At 35.9% G+C, this 21,835-nt stretch overlaps 2 protein-coding genes and 2 pseudogenes across 2 annotated transcripts in view; 2 read left to right on the top strand and 2 right to left on the bottom strand.

The window, feature by feature from the left end:
• The first annotated feature begins 773 nt into the window (after positions 1-773).
• Positions 774-2,604, top strand: LOC110712462 (annotated as a pseudogene).
• Positions 2,605-2,829: 225 nt separating this feature from the next.
• LOC110712557 lies at positions 2,830-5,233 on the bottom strand (annotated as a pseudogene).
• Positions 5,234-7,097: 1,864 nt separating this feature from the next.
• LOC110712543 (increased DNA methylation 3-like) lies at positions 7,098-11,463 on the bottom strand. The gene is made up of 3 exons (XM_021891012.1): positions 11,205-11,463; positions 8,088-8,304; positions 7,098-7,674 (listed from the first exon to the last, which is right to left on the bottom strand). The coding sequence occupies exons 2-3, from the start codon at positions 8,254-8,256 to the stop codon at positions 7,385-7,387; spliced, it is 459 nt and encodes a 152-aa protein (XP_021746704.1). The 5' UTR covers positions 8,257-8,304; positions 11,205-11,463; the 3' UTR covers positions 7,098-7,384.
• Positions 11,464-17,004: 5,541 nt separating this feature from the next.
• Positions 17,005-21,835, top strand: part of LOC110712461 (short-chain dehydrogenase/reductase family 42E member 1-like) — a 7,730-nt gene continuing 2,899 nt past the window's right edge. Inside the window, exons 1-5 of the mRNA XM_021890929.1 lie at positions 17,005-17,416; positions 18,973-19,315; positions 20,123-20,394; positions 20,596-20,792; positions 21,749-21,832. Of these exons, the coding sequence (XP_021746621.1) occupies positions 17,224-17,416; positions 18,973-19,315; positions 20,123-20,394; positions 20,596-20,792; positions 21,749-21,832 (1,089 nt within the window). The 5' untranslated portion in view covers positions 17,005-17,223. The remainder of the gene's footprint in view (positions 17,417-18,972; positions 19,316-20,122; positions 20,395-20,595; positions 20,793-21,748; positions 21,833-21,835) is intronic.

Here is a 21,835-nt window from a genome sequence, read left to right as displayed (position 1 = left end):
GTTCATAGCATACATGAAAGAGCAGCTCGATCGGGTTATTGAACTCCAATAGGCCAATATCCCCTAACCAAAAAGCTAGAAAAGATAAAAAGATGTATGATGAATCCCTTTATTAATTAGAAAAATGGTTTTTTTTTGTTAATGGACCATCTCAATCAAAAGCATAAGCTGATGGTTGAGGCCCAACCGCCCAGGAATATGTTTTATACTCTATCATGTACCCTCACTCGAGAGCACGTTGGGTTTGAAGTGTGGATGCAGCATAGGTCATCTGCATACCCTATGTTAATGGATTATCTCAATCAAAAGATTAAGCTGATGATTGAGGCCCAGAAAAATGTTTTATACTCTATCACTTTTGGCTAAGTACTCATTAGAAGCACCATGAATTCGCCAGTCTAGCCTTACATTCTTTGCATACACTACAATTTGCATACATATTACACTATATTAGGAGACAATACATGCCAATACTAAGCTAACTTGGACTCAAAGTTTACTGTCAGAACTAAGCTTTAAGACTCGTATACTGCAAACACAATTCTGATCCAAATCTCCAACTTTACTTGAAAGTAATATTATCTCACTAGAATAACCTTTAATATTACTATTAAATTGTGTTTTTTTCGTGTATTATACAAATTACACCTACTAATTAGCAAGCTATATAAATCAGCCCCGAATCCTCCGACTTCTTATCCTCATTTCTCACAATACATACACTTCCTGCAGCTTGTTGAGTCTACAAAAATGGCTTTCGCCGCTTCCTCTAAATTTCTTCTCATCTTGCTATCAATCACGTTGTTAGCTCCAGGTGTGCCATTGCTAGTAATGATCTTCTTCACGACGATCACCATTTCTCTATTGTGGGATATGGATCCACGATTTATCGTGTATAGATAAGCTAATCAGGCTGTTTGAGTCATGGATTGAGAGACATGGCAAGATTTACCACAGCATTGAAGAGAAGTTGCATAGGTTTGAGGTGTTTAGGGACAACTTGGAGCACATTGATGAGACTAACAAGAAGGTTAAGAACTACTGGTTGGGCCTAAACGAGTTTCGCTGACATGACCATGAAGAGTTTCAAGAAGAAGTATTTGGGCCTTAACGCCGACCTGCCCAAGAGTGGCAAGGCCTCTGGATTCAGCTACAAAGATGTCCAATTCGAGGCCTGCCCAAGTCTGTTGACTGGAGAAAGAAGGGTGCTGTTACTCCTGTCAAAAACCAAGGCAATTGTGGTGGGTATTTCCTTCTTTAAGTCATCTTATTTAGTTGTTTATGATACAACAGAAATACCATACTGTTATGTGTTTGGTCACTGAGGAAAATAACTTGTTACTACAGGTAGTTGCTGGGCATTTTCGACAGTGGCTGCAGTAGAAGGAATCAACCAGATAGTGACAGGGAACTTGACTTCACTTTCGGAGCAAGAATTGATCGATTGTGACAACACTTACAACAACGGATGCAATGGAGGTCTTATGGACTATGCTTTCCAATACATCATGGGTAACAATGGACTTCACAAAGAAGATGACTACCCTTACCTTATGGAGGAAGGCACTTGTGATAACAAGAAGGTATTTATAATAGTTGTATACAATATTGCACCCTCAAATAACAAGAAAATTTAGGAGTAAAAATGTTCAAGTTTATTGTACGTACAAGCTATATCATATAACCTCACAAAATTTCAAAATCAATCAATTAAACTCACAATAACACCTAATATGTGCTAAGTTTTTTTTATGATGATATTTTATTAGAAGTTGCAATGGTCAAATTTGTTATTTTCCTTGAAGCTATCTTGAATGTTACTATCAGTTAAACAAAGTCCCTATCATATACAAGTCTGATAACCTCGGAATACTACATGGTTGAATAGGACTTTATGGTGATTGTTTTTGGTCCTCTGCATCAAAATGATCTCCTAAAATGACCATATACATGTTTGAATAATTGGTTATCAGGATGTCAATGAAGTGGTCACCATTGATGGCTACCATGATGTACCAGCCAACGACGATGCAAGTCTTGTCAAAGCACTGGCCCATCAGCCTATCAGTGTAGCTATCGAGGCCTCTGGCAGAGACTTCCAGTTCTACAGCGGGGTAACTAATCAAATCAAGTTAAATTTCTAGCAATAACTTGTTAGCATAATATTGTCTGACCCTTTTTTTTTAATAATCTATAGGGTGTTTTTGATGGACACTGTGGAACTGCCTTGGATCACGGAGTTGCAGCTGTCGGGTATGGATCAGCCAAGGGCATGGACTACATCATAGTGAAGAACTCTTGGGAAGCAAATGGGGAGAGAAGGGATTCATCAGGATGAAGAGGAATACCGGGAAGCCAGAAGGTACTTGTGGTATCAACAAGATGGCTTCTTATCCTACTAAAAGCAAGTGATCAATTGATTAACTATAACTCATCAGTTTCTGGTAGTTTTCCTGCCAATTACAGGAAACTATATCTATGACTAATCAATCGTCTTGTGTATTTCATGCTACTTGTTTCGTTTAAATTTCATTTGACATACATTGTAATTTCTTTGTAATTCAAGTTTAATTACTTAATAAGAAAAACAAGCATTTATTTATATTTGGCGCCCTACTTCCCTTTCAATAACCTTTCCATCTTAAAACTAAGCTAATATAAGAGCAAATAAGTTCAAATAAGGGTCAATAAGATTAGACAAGAGATACAAAGGCGAAAACAATGAAACATATCTATACTTTGCTGTTGTATCATCATCATTGCATATCCATCCAGTTCTAATTCGTCCATTGGTTGTATTCAATGGGACTTATGCATCAAAATGAGAAATCATCACCAAATCGCTAAATATATATATTATGAATAACATGAATTGTAACAGTTCTCTTGATTATTCATATTTCCTATCTAAAAATAATATAAAAGCACTACTAGACTCGAATCAATAATTAAGCAGGAAGTAGAACTTGGTCAGGAGCGTGTATTTGAGCACCAGACTCATCGCGAGGCCTAACCAATTCATTGGCTTCGTTGATCTCATTCAAGCTATTTTCTATTTCGTTCTCTTCCAATGACCTTCCTTTAGTCTCAGGAGTGAAGAAATAAGTCACTACAGCTCCAATAAGAGAAATCACACCATAACGATCAAGTAACGACCAGTCTTTCCGGTGCATTTGTAGTCTTTCTCCTTATCTTCAACCCACAAAAACGCAACTGAGCCAATAATCGCACCCACTTTTCCTGCAGCCCCAGAGAACCCATGGCATGTTGCCCGAAACCTTGCAGGAAAAAGCTCAGCAGGAACAATGAAAGTGGTGGTATTTGGGCCGAAGTTGGAGAAGAAGAATACAAAGCCATAGAGGAACATGAAACCTATTTTTATCACCATTAAAAAGAACAATATAAGGCACTCCGATGGCAAATAAGAAAATAGCAATAAGAGTGAAACCCATCATTTGGATCATCCTTCTCCCAATTCGATCAATAAAAAAGACAGTAGCCCAGTATCCAGGGATCACCGAACATACTGTTATGATCGCCTGAAGCCTGGCTACATTGTATGCGTCTTGAAAAGCATTATTTTTCTTGATTTCGTCCTTTGGAAGGATGGACTTGTATATGCAAGACTGGACGAGGGTGCTGCTGTAGAAGACTATGTCTAGTAGGAACCATGTGGCAGCACAGGAGAAGAGATGGTGGCCGTGAAGGTGAAGAAATTGCTTCGAGAAAAACGAATAAGTGGAGGGAGGTTGGAGGATGAGGAGGGAGGGGGTGTAGCCTCATCTACTATTTGGTTCATTTGGACATCCAGGACCTTCTCCATGTCCTTTGCTGCTTGTACCACATTGTGCTTCACCAAGGCTGTGTACCTAATTCATAATAGCATACGTTTCTCAATTAAGAGGTGAAGTCTTTTTTGCATAGTATTTTGCCTTAATATTTAAGCTACTACTATCATACAGAGGTACGGGATACCGGGATATTCAGCCACTTAAAAAATTAGGTAAGCAACTTCCTCCATTCGATAGTAAATAGAAGCTCACATTCACTCTATCATTGCCAATCAAACAACTGCACATACATTTTTTCTTCCCAAGAAATCATATATCAGCAAAACAGCTACTCAATGAGCCAACTGTTGGCTTGAGCAAGATCTATGCTAGACTCGGCAATCTAATGGGAATTTTTTGCATATGTTTCAATTAAAAAGATTGATGTCTATATATATGTTGATTATGCAGAATCTCATAGTGTGCTTGTGAAGATAAAGAGGAGTTGAACAGAGTTTCACAGTTGTGAAACTTGACATGTTAATAGTTATCCACATAAATGAATAATCAGATCAGATTAGATTAGATATAAGTTGATTAGAGGTGGATACCTGGCGGTTTCAGGCATCATCATACGCCAATAGAAAGTTATGGCAGCAGGGATGGCACCAAAGCATAAGTATGATCCGCCATGCTAAATCAACCGCCAAAGCATGCGACTTATGATCTTTCGAGGCGTTAGTGGCCTGGATAAAGATAGCACAGACAGTCATTATCACCATGGAGCTAAACAATATCCCAAACCCCTGCATGGAGAACACAGCCGCAATAAACGCTCCACGAGTCTTCTTGTTAGCAAACTCAGACATGATGGTAGCAGAAAGAGGATAATCCCCACCAATTCCTACTCCAAGGAGGAACCTGAAGAAGGCTAAGCTAAGGAGGACGCACGTCTTAGATTTACAAATAGAGAAACCACACCCAAAGGAAGATAAAACCATGAGGGCTAGAGCCAAGCCGTAGACTTTTCTACGGCCAATCCGGTCCCCAAGGATACCAAATACAAGCTGGCCAAGGGCAGTCCCAAGGAGAGCGACAGCTACCATGGCGGATATGACAGCAGCCGGGATGTGAAACTTCGGTGTCTGATCGTGGTAGTAGACGTGGCCAAGGAGGATGGTAACAGGAGGAATGCAAAAAAGATCATAGGCATCAGAGAAAAGGCCCATCCCAGCTATAATAATGGCCTTAAAGTGGTAATATTGTGTCTTAGCTGTGTCTAAAGCTGATAAAACTTTCAGCCCCATGCTTTAATTTTGTAGTTCTATCTTAAAACTATATTATAGTTCAAAATATATATGATTTGGTGATCAAAAAATTATGGAGAAGAGCTAAAAGAAAGCAAGAAAAATTAAATTAATTTGGAAGGTGCTCTCTGCTAAATTGAGTGATGAAGATGACAGATAGACAATGAAGTTTTCTTAATGTAATGTTAAACATGTGATTAATATATAATCAAGATTTTTCAAAGGATTTGAGGGTAGACTTTGACTTGTTTGGTTGGTTGTTAGTCCTCTCTCTTTCTCCTGCAATGGACAGTAGGAGATGTCCTACTGCAATGGTTGACTCTTATTTCAAATGGGTTTGATTTTTCTTTTTAACCATAGTATTATGTAAGTACTCCTTTTTAATTTCTTAAGAGAATTAAAAGGCTTATATTTCTCTAATGTGATCAATTTATCATATAGCTAGGGCCAATTGTGTTGTCAACAATACAATCGAGATTTTTCTCAAGAAAGCAAAAGTTGAAATCGACTCTAGTTTGTAGCAAACCCTCAATGATTACGTGAAACTAAGGTGACTTTTCTATTACGAAGGATGACTTCTTCCAACGTTTTTTGTAAGGATAAAAGTAATACTTTATACTTCACACTCAACTTTTGGTGTAGGGTAAATACTAATGTATTTTTCAAGTTCTCCCTGAGCTCAATTTCTAATCAGCTAAATCGAAGCTGGTGGCGCTATGCTACTCCAGTAAGGGTGTAAGGCAGTCTACCGTCGTCTCACGTACATGACTGCTAGGAAAAGCATATGCGGAGTAATTGGTAGAGGAAGTTGCTTTGAGTCTTCAAAAAATCGTCAAAAGCAAGCCCAGAACATGGAAAATGAATTCTAGTATCAATCCGGCACACCCCTAATTCATGGAAAATGAGTATTACTACTGAACTTCTCTAAAAGATTTAAAATTATTATATGTGGGCAATGAACATTTTAGGTAAATGATCATCTTTCTATTCATTTTGGTAAAATTATTGCCCCTCTTCTGCACAGACCTAAAATTTCTATTGAACGACAGAAATAATCCACCACGATAATACATTATAAATATATATAGAATAAGAAAATAAATTCTTACATTCTACCAAAAAAATTCATGCTATTGGGAGCATCTTATGCGGCACGTATAGGAGTGAAATTGGTATCTCGGTGTATGTTTGTTACAAAAGTCACCTTTCCACATACACCCGTTCTTGCACAAGCGTAGGTCTCGTATCACCGCCCTCGATGATCTCGAGCGCACCATTATATTGTTGACATTCTTCCATTATGTTTTACGTAGATTGGATTGTATTCTCAAATTTCATGGCTTTCCTCGAGTTACATTATTGAAAACCAAGGGAATATCATCTACGTAAAAAATAATGGAAGAATATTTGGCAACTTAAAATTGTGAATATCATCTCTCATAATACGTCATGAAATTAACCACCGTTTCAGGCGATTTGTTAGTATCCTAATACAATAATACGAATCAAAGGTAGGCTTGATAAGTTATAGGCTCTTCCCAAGATACAACATATGGAAAGGGAGAGGTGCAGAAAAGTCTCTAACCTGTTCATCAAATCCACGATAGCTGAAGGCCGTGTAGTCAGGGGGAACCCACTTCACATGTGGATCAATTTGTCTGCTTGCTTAGTTGTGTTTTAGCAATTAGTAAGCAGATATATGAAAGGAGAGGAGAGGCAAGCAGGGAAAAAAGGCTTGCATATTTCCTTACTATTCTTCCTCACACCAAAAGGATTTAGTACATTAAAAGGGTAAGGAAAATGGATGCCCAAACCCTTCCCTTTCCCGATTTTATATGCAAGAAAGGAAAAATAGTTGCCTCTCTTGCTTACCCTCCAAATTCCTCATCCAAACATATTGTCAAGAATCAAATTGGAATCCACTACATCATACCGAAATAAACAACATTTTTCATGTAACTGACACAAAAGGCACGAGAAGGAAACAATATGAAATTTGATCACATTATATCACTAATACTAATACCAATCCATAAACCATAGCCAAACATCTATAATTAGCTCCAAGCAGAAAATCAACTGCAATAGTTTAGCCAAGGCCCACCAGGTCATGAGTGGTGTCCAATACAATTAAGAGTCAAATAGCCAAGACCAGCGCAAGTTTGTCACATCATTTAGCAACACTATCAACTAGTATCCAGCTAATCCATTGACTAGTTGGACTGTGCTAATCCGTTAAACTAACAGAATACATACCTTTACATGCACATTCAGCAGCTACTACACAGAATTGAGAAGCGGTTCAGCTCACGCAGGAATTGCAGGATCAAACTGATTACCACATGGGGGTACACCAGGTGCCTTGTATTTCATCACAACTCCCTCCAGGATACCATCTGACCTAAAAGTGGGTGAGAATAACCTTGGGTCAACAGGACCAGGCAACTTGAAAGAGATGGAGAATGGTCCAGGTGGGCTCAACTGTGACAAGCTCAGGTGGTACACAGTTTTAGGATTCTTTTTAGCTAGTTCTCCCCCTGTTATGTTTCCTTGAAGATGAACCTTCCCATCACGTTCAATCTCACAGCTCAAGTCACCTGCACAACAGTACAGCACAAGCGGGCTTTCAATATCACGACTACTATATGATTTAACCCAATCGGGTTTTTTTTTTTTTTTCAAAGTTTTGAAATGACTAATGCACAACAGTTACCAATGCAAAAAGATAAATTTGTTAGCTATGTCAGCAGGTTCGTCATTCCTCAACTTAATGGGTTTTGATCAGATCACCAACCATGTGACAAGTCAAATTCAGATTCTGATCATAAATTTATATGGGTCAGGTTCAGAAATTTAGGTCCGCACATTTCAGATTATACATAAAGAACTTGGGTACTTGACCACAATGCCAAGCCATTGTAATCTAACTGCCAGCTCAACACCTCCTTCACCTTCTCCAAAAAGGAAGCCAAAAGTTATAAGAGTGAACAAAGGTAAAGGAGAGACTTACAATTGTCCTTTCTAACACCAGGAAGTGCAACTCGAAACAAGTAAGCTGATTCACTTATTCCAATGTCAACATGACCAATAGGAGGTCCAGCTGTTCCATCTCGAGCTGTTCCAGTTAGAACAACTTGGGTTGTGTCTGTCTTGGATTGAAGTGTAGGATTCTCTCCCATATCAACTCCGCCAACTTTGGTAGCTATGAATTTATACTAAATTTACACCTGCGAAGTGTAACCAAGCAATATCAAACCATCAATCCCAAATTGAATTTTATCAATGATAACTAGTCAGTTAACTACACTTGAAACAAAGTTGGAGACTGAAAGAAGACAAATTTAAAACAGCATTCACATGTCAAGAAGCAAGGATCTTAAATCAAACAGGGTTAACAAAAAGTTAAACTACACTTGAAACAAAGCTTGTGACTGAAAAAAGACAAAATTAAAAACATCCTTCACATGTCAAGAAGCAAGGATCTTAAACTAAACAGGGTTAACATATAGTTAAATCATTACTTTAAAATTTTTAAGCATGGTGTACGTAGTTGTATACACAAAGCAAAGTATGATATAAAGCAAATAAGCACCTGTAAACTGTTTCCTCATGACCTCCCCACTCTCCCAATTGTCCCCCTTTGTCTTTCTAATAAGCAGTTGTCAAGACACTCAATGTTCTGGGCCAAAAGACGAATGATAAAAATGCATATTCATCAATAGACAAAATTTACACGCATATTCAGGAGAGTAATTGTTCTTCCAAGAGGTAGCAAGTGAGGAACATATGTCTTAGATTGATTGTTGGAAAAGATCTCGGCAAATATTAGTTTACAAACTAGAAATTCAGGAGATAGAGTTTATAGCATGAAAAGTCTAGAGAGAACATCTTGACTCCACATGTATGTCATTATGTCAATCTCAATCAATTCTCCATAACCTAGCATCCTGAGAAATGTTTATCATAGATGACTGCTTAGCCATTAATTCACCAACACTAAACCAACCTTGGTGCACAAAGCTCACAGCTATTAGGTCTAGAGCTAAAGATCTTCAAACCAACAAAAACCAAACTCTCTCAAAGGAGCGACCTCATTAAACCAAGGGTGTCTTTACTATAATGGGAGCCCTGTGAGATAAATATGAAATTGGGCACTTGATTCATAATTGAAGCAATACTAATAAATAATTTTTTTTTAAGATAAAATACATCTCAAATATACCAAAAAATTAAATAGTTTGGGAATTAGATAGGGAAGAAAAATACGATGCACATAATAGAAACATAAATGAGGTAAAGGATGGCAATGGCATTTGGAGACAAGAAGCATAACTACGAAGTAAGCATAGTGGTTGGATCCTTTCAAAGCACCTCCTACATATTCGAACTCACACCCTTAATAATCAGTTTAACTGGCATTTGCATGCATATCATTAAGTCAACTCTGAGTACTTGTTTTCTTGCTGCAACAATTAGTATCAAACCTATGATTGGAGGCCCCTTTTTTGGGTTGGGTCCTGCAGTTGCTATGATTACAGGTTTGAAGCCAGCCATGCATTTATTCCCCTCAAGTTCTTGAAATGAACCTATTCAATAGCTAAATTTTTTCTTAAACAAGTTTTAGGTGCAATTTATGTGAACATAGGTATTGTGAATACTATGGTCAAATGAGATAAAATTGAAAGGAATCGCGCATATGATGCTTACAGTAAAACCCCACAACAGTATGTCAATAATCAACCAAATATGAACACAGGCATTGTGATCTAATGAGTGACAAAAAAAAATGGAATTTACCATGATCACATGACTAAATCTTTTGCTAACACATATTGAACAAAACACGCTTGAAAAACAAAAAAGGCTATACATCATCAAAACTCAAAATGCTAATGAAACAAGTTTCTGCATGGCTTTTCTCCAAAAGATTCACATATAAAAGTTGAATTAAAACCCCTCATCTCAATCAATCTGTCAACACTTCAAGAAGACCTAAGCAAACACATTAGCTGTGTGCCTGTGTATATAATCCTCATTGCACTACCATTCAATAATGAGAAGCTAAGTTTTAAAAACCCTAATTACACATAATTTAATAAATGTTGGGCAATAATGCAATATAACCCACATTTTCTCTAAACTAATTGTTGGCCTACGCTTAAGTCTCTCAATTTATAGAAACGTAATCATTGAAGTTAATAGAGAGGAATATCAAGTATGTATTTGAATTAGATTAGGATGCCATTTTTTGGGGGTGCTTTTAATGAAAAAGCAGCTTGTTTGTATTATTATTTATAAAAATAAGCACATCTTACAAACTAGTAAAGTAGCAACATGCCATCTTATAAGATGGAAATATTGTTTAGAATTAGGACATAGTCTTGCCTATAGACAATCCAAATTACAACAACAACAAAGCCTTGATCTCAAAAGGATTTGAGGTAGGCTGACATGAACCGTCATTCAAAACTGTCGGTCCAAAATGCAAAATGCGAGAAAAATTTAATGCATATTAATACAAGCTTCAAAAGCTAGTATCGTTCTTTTTAGGGCTCACAATACAACTCCTACCTTGCTAACGAAATTCTCACTAGCATAAAACCCTTTGACATAAATTTTACAAATAACAAATTCAACAAGTTGATCTAAGATTAAATCCACGCCACAAATACATATCATCACCAAAACCTGTAAAATAGAACCTTCCTTCCACATTCTCAACAATGAGCAAAACAAAATAAACATACAAAAGGTCCATTTTTACAGTTCTATTCCAACATAAAAGGGTTCTGCAACGCATTAGAAACCAATTTGACTCAATTATCAAATTAGTCTCCAAAAATCACATTGAATTCTGCCATTTTATGAATATCAAAAGCAAAATTCCAGTAATAAAATTGCTCGTTATAATCTTTCACAACTTCGGTAATTACAACAAAAACTTCAATAATAGACCATAGAAGAACCCTAATTTCATAATACTGGCAATTAAATCAACGATAAACCCTACATTTCACAATCTTACTACCTTTAAAAGCCATAGTACCTTGGGAATGGGTTTGTGCACTAAATTGTGAAATTAATTTTTGGAATTAACGAAAATGAAAAGAATAGAAGAGATATTTACCTGAGAAGGTGGTTTAATGGAGGAGAGAAAGCTCAGAAGGCGCTTCAATGGAGAATTCAGAGTACGCTGCACTACAATGAAGGAGAGAGAAAGGAGTGCAGCGTAGAAGTGAAAAGGCTCAAAGGAGAAAGAGAAATTGGTGGAAAATTAATGTTACGGAAAGTGGTTAACACTTTTTTTTACTCCGTATTGGTGGAAAATTGGTGTAGATACCGAAATTGGTGGAAAATTGGTGGAAAAGGCTCAAAGGAGAAAGAGAAATTGGTGGAAAATTGAATTTACAGAATTGATTTTTACTGATTGGGCTGTTCCATTTCAGATACGGAGGAGGTATCAAACCGATCCGATTCGGTCCGAAATTTTAAATTATACTGGGTAAAAGATACAATCAGTATTTTAGTTCAATCCGAAATTTTGAATTTGAAAAAAATTTGGGGTTATTAGATTTTTGGATCGGGTCAATCCGAAATATTTGAAACCATAAAAACATATACGAGTATAAAAAAAAGCACTCTTATGGCTTTGTTTTCATAATTTTAAGCAAAATTTAAGTCCAATCCAAGACCGATTTCTAAAGGCTTTTGAATCAAACCAAACTAGATACCGAAATTTTTTTTATTTCTTGACTCGGTCTTGAATCGGTTTTCTTCGGTTTAATCTAATTCAATTTAGTTTGGATCGGTCTTTGAACACTCCTACTTGCAGAGTTGCAGTGGAACACTTCCTCACTCTTTTTACCATTGCATCTGACCTATACATTGTATCTCTAGCTGAATCTACTTATTTTTTGTATGACTTATACCAGGCGCCCCTTCATCTAGTGGTGGATCTTAGATCGAAAAGTTTGGAGGAAAGGGGGGAGAGACAAAGACAAAAATTAAGTTTGACCTTAAAAAACCCGCCAAAGGAAATTGCTGCCTTCCCCAACTAAGAGACGCTTGTGACCTTAACTCAAGTTTATATGAAAAGAAATCTAGTTACCAGTGATAATTAAATAATAAGATTGCAAACAATATGTTGGAACAAAGTGGTTTTAAGTGTGAATTTGTGAAAATGGTAAAGTCCCACATTGGTGGAAAATGAAACTCTTGCTTGGTTTATATAGGTGTATGTCACCTAAAGGGGTGTGGCCCTTGGGCTACCCACATTTTGTGGAGAGGAAGGACTTACCTACCAAACCAATCTAACACACACACGCGCCGAATCGGGCCGGGCCGGGTTGGATTTCTTAAACAAATTTATATTTTTTGAACAAGGATTAATTCCTTGATTTTGTAACTGATTTCATTAATAAATATTTAGCTGTTACAGCCTTCAAAATCTGTCCGTTTTTTTTACTGTTTGGCAACGGTTATTTAACGTGATTTCAGCCCTTAATTAAGCCCGTTAATTACTTGGTTAAAACCGTCCAGGTTCATCTTCCATCCAATATAAATAGCTGCTCTCCCTCACTGAATTTCTACACACAAAAAAATCAAAAACTATTTTTCAGAATTCACAAAACGTTTTACAGTTTACATTTTTCAAAAATAATTTCCACAAACTCTTTCTGAAATTATTCGAACATTGTTCCTAGTTTTGGTGTTTCGTTGTCCGGTGGCTCTATGCAAATCCATCGGTATATCTTTTTGTTACGAGAGACTGTTTTATCCTGGGGAGCATCCGGTTATTGTACGAGCTGCTTGCACACATTAAAGGCAGTACCGTGAATGTTCTAAAGAGAGCGACATAGTCCGCGACTCAGTCTTATTCCGGTAACATTGTTCTGTTTTATTGCTTACAGCAGTTCGGTTTACAACAATTTTAGAACAAGCTTTTCTGCCTTTCGTATTACTATGTCTACCGACGATATGACTATGTCCAATGACCTTAACAAGCCCTTCCGTTTTGAAGGTGCTCATTTTAAAAGGTGGAAACAAAAAATGCAATTTTCCCTCACTGTTAAGAAAGTGCATTCTGCCTTGACTGTCCCTAAGCCTGTTATTCCTGATAATGCTGAACAAGATGACCTAGTGTATTGGAATAGTGAAATCGAAACCTGGAATGAAACTGATTTCATGTGCAAAAATTATATTCACAAGACTAAGGAATTTTCCTTAGAGAGTTTGATCACTCAGCTCCGTATAGAGGAAGAATCCAGAAAATAGGACCAGAAAGAAGAAGTCTTACAGCTCACTGCAAACAATGCTCCTAAGCGATCTGCTACAGTTCTCAAGCCTGCTGGTAAGAACTTCAAGCCTCAGAACCGGAAGAATAACTTCAACAAAAATAAATCGAATATTCAAAAGAACAATGGAAAGCAACAGATTCAACCCCCTAAGAATGGTACTGGTCAATTTCTATGCTATAGGTGTGGAAAACCAGGCCATATGGCACGAAAGTGCAGGAACATGCCTAACCCTGTACCACGGGCTAGCATGATAGAAGAGCCACTCGTGGCTATGATTACTGAGATCAACCTTATTGGTGGATCAGAAGGGTGGTGGGTAGACACTGGCGCTACACGCCATGTCTGCTATGATCGTTGAATGTTTTAAACATATTCTGAAAACACCGATGATAAGAAAGTGTTGTTGGGTGATTCCCATTCCACTAATGTTGCTGGTATTGGTAATGTTAAGTTGAAGTTTACTTCTGGCAGGACTCTCATTCTGAAGGATGTACTGCACACTCCGGAAATGAGAAAGAATTTAGTTTCTGGTTTTCTTCTTAAAAAGGCTGGTTTTACACAAACCATAGGTTCTGATTTATTCACTTTAAATAAGAATGGAATGTTTGTAGGAAAAGGATATGCTACTGATGGCATATTTAAACTGAATGTTGAGATTAATAAAATTTCTGATTCTGCTTATATGTTGTCTTCTTCTATTAATATTTGGCATGCTAGACTTTGTCATGTGAACAAAAGACTTATAAAAAATATGAGCAATTTAGGCCTTATTCCTAATATTTCTCTCAATGACTTTGATAAATGTGATTTTTGTAATCAGGCTAAGATTACAAAAACACCTCATAAGTCTGTTATTAGAAACTCAGAACCGTTAGATTTAATTCATTCTGATATTTGTGAATATAATGGAACGTTGACCAGAAATGGACAACGATATTTCATCACCTTTATTGATGATTGTTCTGATTATACTCGTGTTTATTTGATGAAAAATAAGAGTGATGCTTTTGATATGTTTAAGTTGTTTGTGACAGAGTTTGAAAATCAGTTCAACAAGCAAATAAAAAGGTTACGTAGTGATCGTGGAACTGAGTATGATACTGATGCTTTTGTAGAGTTTTATAATTCACATGGTATCATACATGAAAGGTCAGCTCCTTATTCTCTAGAAATGAATGGTAAGGCTGAAAGGAAAAATAGAACTTTTACTGAGTTAGTAGTTGCTATTTCCTTAAATTAGCAACTGTTTGTACCACAGGCTAGCATGATAGAAGAGCCACTAGTAGCATGATAGAAAAATTTTCCCGCCTTTTTTGCTTCTCTCATTTTTATTTATTTATTTATTTATTTTTGCAAAATCATTAAGTAAACTATTTATATCTTATGTATTTTCTTTCCAGTTTGACAATAATATTCCATTTATACCCAAATGAAATATTTTTTAATATCTTTTACATACTTTATATTTTGTAATATTATTGTCAAAAATATTAAACAACCGTACATTGCACGAAATTTTAACCTAGCAGAGTAATATGTAAAAACAAATGCTTTTAGATTTTATTTCAATGCATGTATACTTTAGTTTTTAGTTGACAATATTCAAAATGACGAGCCGTCAAAAACAATATATGATCGCCACCATAAATCTATTCATGTACCTCGCTATCAAGCAGAGAATCATCATCAAGCATATCATATAGAGCTATTTCTAGTTTAGTTTTCCATATATAGTCTGAAGCCTTAACTTAGATGCTTAAATTAGTTTAGTCTTAGCATACATCTTCCGTGAATCCCCTAATCCTCTTCTCTAATTGTAACGACAATGATGGAGGTAATCATTTTTCTATCATGTAGACTAACAACTGTCTAGCCTAAACTTATCTTTTTACAATTTTTGTATATGCTTCTCAGTTAAATGTGTTATATTTAGTCTTAGCTGTATTGGGTAATACCGATACTGATATGGATTTAGTAAGCAAGCCCGGGTTTTGATGTATGGATCATCTTCAATACCGGCCCAGTATTATATCACCTATCTCATCAGCCTCGTGGAGAGCTGCTTACGACCACGTGGACACCCACCACCCACTTGACAAAAATTGCTACATGGACATTTGGGGATTTCTATAAACATACCCAAGCATATTTCATTTCTAAGTTATAATTTTCTTAATCTAAACTCTCCTAAACCACCTTTCTTACTCGTATCATCCCAGTTACCGACTTTATTATCGGAGCTGTTATCCTTGGACAAACCCCAAGGACAGCTAATCTGCGTTGACTTTACAGGTACTCAATTAAACGATAAACCTTTATCGATTCAGTTACAAGTTATCAGAGCTCACCCAGAACATTATCATACATCTTTCATGTATTTAACCCTTGATCATCCTTTCCAATTGTGGTGTCTAACAATTGTTTAGCTTAAGCTTATCTTTTTGGGAAGTACAATTTTTTAAGTGTGCTACTTTATGTTGACTTTATAATATCTCCAATTTAGTTTACTTTATTATTGGCCCATACCCCTTCATTTCCTCTAGCTGCTTTAATTGGTAATTTTCATAATGATTACTTATATGTTGGTGAGTCTTTGTTAATAAAATCAATAACCTTGGACGTACCCCCAAGACACTCCCGACCCCAAGTGGTAGAATGTCAATCACTTATCGGCAATTTTTCACCCCGACAATAAATATGCAAAAGCTAAATAACACAGAGTATAAGATAACTAAAAGTACTACCTCTAGGTCGCATTACTTGCAACAAAAGGGTATTATTTGTGAGACATAAAATATTTCTTTATTGTGAGTAATGCAAACCAAAGGTAGTAGAAAATATTAGATTGAAATACACACATTAATTACACTAGCCGACACATAATTTAACATGCATTCTAAAATTAAGGCCTTGTTTGGTAAATGGCTTTTGCTTGGCTTTTTGGTTGACTTTTGGCTTTTCATCTTGGTCAAACAGTCAAAAGAAGTGTTTGGTAAATGACATTTTTGTTTGCTAAAAAGCCGGCTTTTCCGCCAAAAATAAAAGCTAGTCTTACCAACTTTTTGGTATTGGCTTTTGGCTTTTTACCATTAAAATTAATTTTCTATCCTTTCTAATTAATAATTACTAATTAATAATTAGTAATTAATAACTAGTAATTAATATTTAATAATTAGTAATTTTATTATTAATAATTAGTAATCAATTATTAATAAATAAATTTAATTTTTTTAATAATGATACTTAACTATTAATAACTAATAATAATTAATAATTAATCATTAATAACTAATAGTTAATAATTAACAACTATTAATTATTAATTTGTAATATTATTATTTGCAATGCATATTACAAAAATAATAATATATATCACTGCCCTTAAAAACCATTTTTTATATAAAACAACTAACATCTAATTTTACCAAACATATTTATTAACAATCAATAGTCAATGAACCAACATTAAAAACCAATACAAACAGCTGGTTAGACCAACCACGAGAAACTAGCAGCATCCAACCGTCAAAAGCCAATTGCCAATAAGTCCTGATACAATCGTGAAAATGGGGGCGGTGTTATCACGATCCTTATTTACAACGGTGAAAGCAACAAGTTGAGAAAATGATGAATTAATTAATGTGGGAATAGGTGAATGGATTACAGGTCTAAGAATAATGAGTAATTAACTCGAAATGAAACAAATGTCCATAAAATTCTGAGAAAATAGGAGGGATCATCATATCATATTTTCATAACTTACACAGTAACTAAGTAGACGACTAGTAGCCTTTCAAAAAAAAAAAAAGTAGACGACTAGTACAGAGTACAGAATAAGACGAGAGGGAAATGCATTTGAGCGAGAATGAAGGGATCGAAGGGAAGACGATGGTCGTCACCGGCGGTTTAGGGTTCGTCGGCGCAGCTCTCTGTCTCGAACTTCTCCTACGAGGTGCTCGCCATGTTCGATCTCTTGACATCCGCTCAGATTCTCCGTGGTTTTCTCAATTGTCTCTTCACCCTAACTTTGTCTCCATCACCGGTATTCTACTCTACTCTTCTCTTCAATTTTAACTTTGGTTATTCTGTTAATGATCATCAATTTTGATTCATTATTTGGTTTTGTGGAATTACTAGTATACTGTAATCTGATGAACTATATATGATGATCAAATTGTTGTGATCAGTTGATTTTATTTTTGGTATTGGATTTTAGAGAGTTGGGGTGTTGGGGATCTTAGCAGAATATGCTTGTTTAAGGGATGAAATGAAGTGAGTTTTATTAATATCCATTTTAAGATTCTTCTATGCTAATTGCACCTTCATAATGTATTCTTTTCAATCATGCTCTTTAAATACATCTGCTATTATATTACTCTCTGAATTCGTATTCATACAACAGGTTGCGCTTTATGAACCGAGATTATTAACTTATTAGTTATTGCAAATTGCAATTGTATTTGTAGCTTAAAACTAATGTTGTGTTGATATTTTGAATGGACAAATTGGAGTGCATGGATTGATATTTTGAATTAGAGAAAGTTTGTTTAGGCTCCATTTTATCAACTTATTGGTCTAAAAGCTCTAAATTTATCTAATTTCAATGTCAAATAAAATTTTCTTTTGTCTGTAATTGTCTAATAGTGTATTTTGCTTGAACTTATATGATTATATTTTGATTGAATTTATATGAACTTAAGCTTTCTAAATTAAGTCAAAATAAGTTGAACAAAACAAGGCCTTAGTGGCAATATATTATGGAAGTAGGAAATAGTTCATTAACCTTTTTTGTGATGCACATTTTAGAATCATCATCTGTATATTTTTTTTTTTGTGATGCTGGATTTAGAATCATCATCTGCATATTTATTAGTACTTTCATAACGATTCCATCTCATCGTTGCTAGTGTACAAACTAAACGTGTTTAAATCAATAGCTGCATATTATAGTAATTTCAGCATTAGTTAATACTATCTACGGAATAATACGTAACACTTAATAAACATTTAACATAGTCCATTGAAACATCCTATCATAGAAATGGGACAATTATAAGAAAAAGAAACAAAATTAAGTGAACTATGTAGGGCAAGAGAGAAAGAGTTACACTTTGTTTGGATAGAAGGAGATGGAAGGAAAAGAAGGGAAGAGAAAGGGAGGGGGACAAACTCTCTTGTTTGAGTAAAGGATTGAGGGAAGGAAGAGAAAGGAGAGGGACGGATCCATTTTCCCTCTCTCTTTAATAAGCATAATCTCTCTAAAATTGGAGAGATTTGGAGGGAAAATGGAGCTCACCTCCCCCTCCCTTTCTTTTCCATTCCCTTCCCATTCCCTTCCCCTTCTTTCCCTCCCCTTCCTTTCCTTATTTGCTATCCAAACAAAGTGTTAAGCACAATATCATCTGCAGTTTTCCTACTACTTTCCCAAATCTCTATTGAGAGTTTAGAAAAACTCCTGGAATTGTGCACCAGTCTTACTAAAAGACCCCCCCCCCCCTCTTTTTTTTTTTTTTTTTAAATAAATAAACTGTCAGTCTTTATAGTGCTTTGTGATATTTCACACTATCCTTGCAAAAATGATTGTTTTTTGAACCGTAGGGGACATTACGTGTCAAAAGGATGTCAAGAAGGCTCTAAAAGGGGCAGATTGTGTTTTCCATGTTGCTTCCTATGGCATGTCAGGAAAAGAAATGCTTCAATTTGGTCGCATTGACGAGGTTAATATAAATGGGACCTGCCTCATACTGGATACATGCATGGATTTTGGCATCAAGAGGCTTGTCTATGTGAGTACCTGCAATGTTGTTTTTGGAGGAAAAGAGATCATTAATGGCAATGAAACTCAACCTTATCTTCCTCTAGATGACCATGTTGATCCTTATGGACGCAGTAAATCCATTGCTGAACAGCTGGTCCTGAAGTACAATGGCCGCCCTTTCAGGTTAGAAACTTGTACCCTGCAGGTACAAAGATGCAGAATATTAGACACTAATAATCTTCACTATTATGTCACCAAGTTTTAGCTGCATTTCACGATGAAGTGATAAGTTGGTTTTTATGATTCAATAAAGGCTTGCTAAATTTGCCTATCATTCCTAAAGTTGTTGATGTTCAGTCTATGTATTTTGCCTCTTAATCATTGGTAAATTCAAAACGAGTTACCTTGACCCCAATACCTCTGACAAGTTTCCTACCTTGTCTAGACATTTGCAATAGTAACTTTACAATTGAAAAGTGACTTTTAGCCTTACACCTATCCCTACTAGGCGCAATGAGTATAACCCTTGATCCAAAGATAACAATTGACTAGACTATTACTTTATATCAGATAAAAAGTAAACAAAAGTTCGGAAGGAGTCTTTGAGTGGAGAAGTTGAAGGGTTCCTTGATTGTATATTTTGACTTTCCGTTCCTGGAATGCATTTCGAAGCAATTCTTGGTGCCCCTTTGAGATTATATTCCCCCCACTCCCCTCCCCAAATCCTGGTACAGAAGAGAGAAAAATTAACTCTTTCTTGGAGGAAGCAAGTAGTATAAACATCTAAACTATAACTATTTTTAATGAATTGCTTGCCCTGAAGTGAAAATGAGCAAATTAGGAGTTGGTTAGTCATAGCTTTTCCGAGAGTGATCTTTTTTTCTAGCTGGGATTTATATAGATGTTTTGTTGATGCTAGTAGCTGGCAAGTTTGTGGCAATAGACCTGAATGCAATTATGCTTCACAATTTATCCTTCTTTGTCATTCAGGGAGAAAAACAATGAACATCTTTACACCTGTGCTATTCGTCCTGCTGCTATCTATGGACCTGGTGAAGACAGACACTTCCCAAGGATAGTGAATAATGCAAAGTTAGGTATTCTGCTATTTAAAGTTGGTGATCCAACTATTAAATCAGACTGGGTTTATGTGGATAATCTTGTATTGGCTCTTCTATTGGCAAGTATGGGGCTTTTAGATGATATTCCTGGGAGAGAGGGATGCCCAGTAGCAGCTGGACAGTCATACTTCATCTCTGATGGTAATTTGTATAATTTGTCTAGATGTTGATAATTAAGCAATCATTTTTGTAGAACACCTCTGGCTCGCTTGATAAAGTCTCTGCTCTCAAATTGGCTTACAATGTAACCTGCCTTTTCTTGCCAATCATACTATATCTGAGCACTGCTTATATTATCCTTGGTTGAAATTGAGTAATAATATTTTAACTTTTGTTCTGCAGGGTGTCCAGTCAATATTTTTGAGTTCATCCGTCCTCTCTTGAGGAGCCTGGATTATGATCTACCAAAGGCCTCATTGACTGTACCCTCAGCTCTTGTGCTTGGAAATATATTTTGGTTTCTCTACACTGTTCTATACCCATGGCTTAATAAATCATGGATTCCACAACCATTGATTCTTCCTGCTGAAGTATACAAGGTCTTTATTCTACTCTCTTACGCTTTAATTTCCTTCTTTTCCTTGGAGATACCAAACCATGTATTTCTTAACCTGAGACCTTAGACCTTGAAGTGGTAATAAGCTGTTGGAGTTTGAAACGAACTACTAAAACATGAATATTCCTGTGTAAGGCGTTGAGTTATAGGACTTTCACTGTGTATGACTGCATAATTACCATAAAATTGTGTAAAAGGAGAAACTTAAGTTCATCTACATGCTGAAAAAAAACACAATTATACTTTCTCTACCAGAACAATAGGGTTGAATGAAAAACACAATACTTCACATCATGACTGAAGCATTAAAAGAACGAACTCGTTCCCTCCTAATGCTGCCTTTGAGTGTTTTCCTAAACTTAATACTTTGTTTGACTCTCTCTAACTGTTGATTTTATATTTCAAGATCAAACCCTGACTATGAGTTATATTTAATATACTTATTTTGTTTAAAATTATCCGGAAAAATAATGTGAAAGTACTAGTTGATATAAATGTCAGAATTATATATGCATATTATGATTCAAGAAATTTATACCTCATTTTTAAATTGCTACTTGAACGGTGCTATCATCATTTAAATGTAATGAAAGAGGATGTCCTATGTTATAAGACAATGTTTCATCTATCCAAAAAACATCACAGTATGCTGCATTGATAATGTAGAAACAATAAATGGGAGAGTATAAAGTGTTTTCTCTATATTTTCCCTCCTATGCTACAATAAGTAACAAGCATTTGCCAAGCAGAGAAAAGGATGCTGACAAAAAAGATCAAATCTGTCTCCTATTGACCTTTTTCTTTGTTTCAATTATTCAATATCCTTGTGTGAAGTTACAAATCATGTCCGTCGCCTTATCATTTTTGATCCATTAAAACTAAGCGTGCATTATCATAATAAATTTGATAATGGGTTTGCAAATTCATGTCCCGTGACAGGTTGGTGTTACACATTATTTCTCGTCGCTAAAAGCTAAGGAGGAGTTGGGTTACTTTCCGATGGTGAGCCCAAAGGAAGGCATGGCA

This window comes from Chenopodium quinoa, unplaced genomic scaffold, assembly GCF_001683475.1.
Source record: "Chenopodium quinoa cultivar QQ74 unplaced genomic scaffold, ASM168347v1, whole genome shotgun sequence".
NCBI classification, from domain to species: Eukaryota; Viridiplantae; Streptophyta; class Magnoliopsida; order Caryophyllales; family Amaranthaceae; genus Chenopodium; species Chenopodium quinoa.
The sequence above is the reverse complement of the archived record's forward strand: the minus strand, read 5'-3'. Positions and strand labels throughout refer to the sequence as shown.

What these genes read in the sequence shown, in the direction of transcription:
- LOC110712543 (XM_021891012.1), bottom strand. Translation starts at nt 8,256, where the DNA reads ATGGGAGAGAATCCTACACTTCAATCCAAGACAGACACAACCCAAGTT. An exon ending in TGGTGTTAGAAAGGACAATT is followed by an intron (nt 7,675 to 8,087) that starts GTAAGTCTCTCC and finishes ACTGTTGTGCAG; the next exon opens with GTGACTTGAGCTGTGAGATT.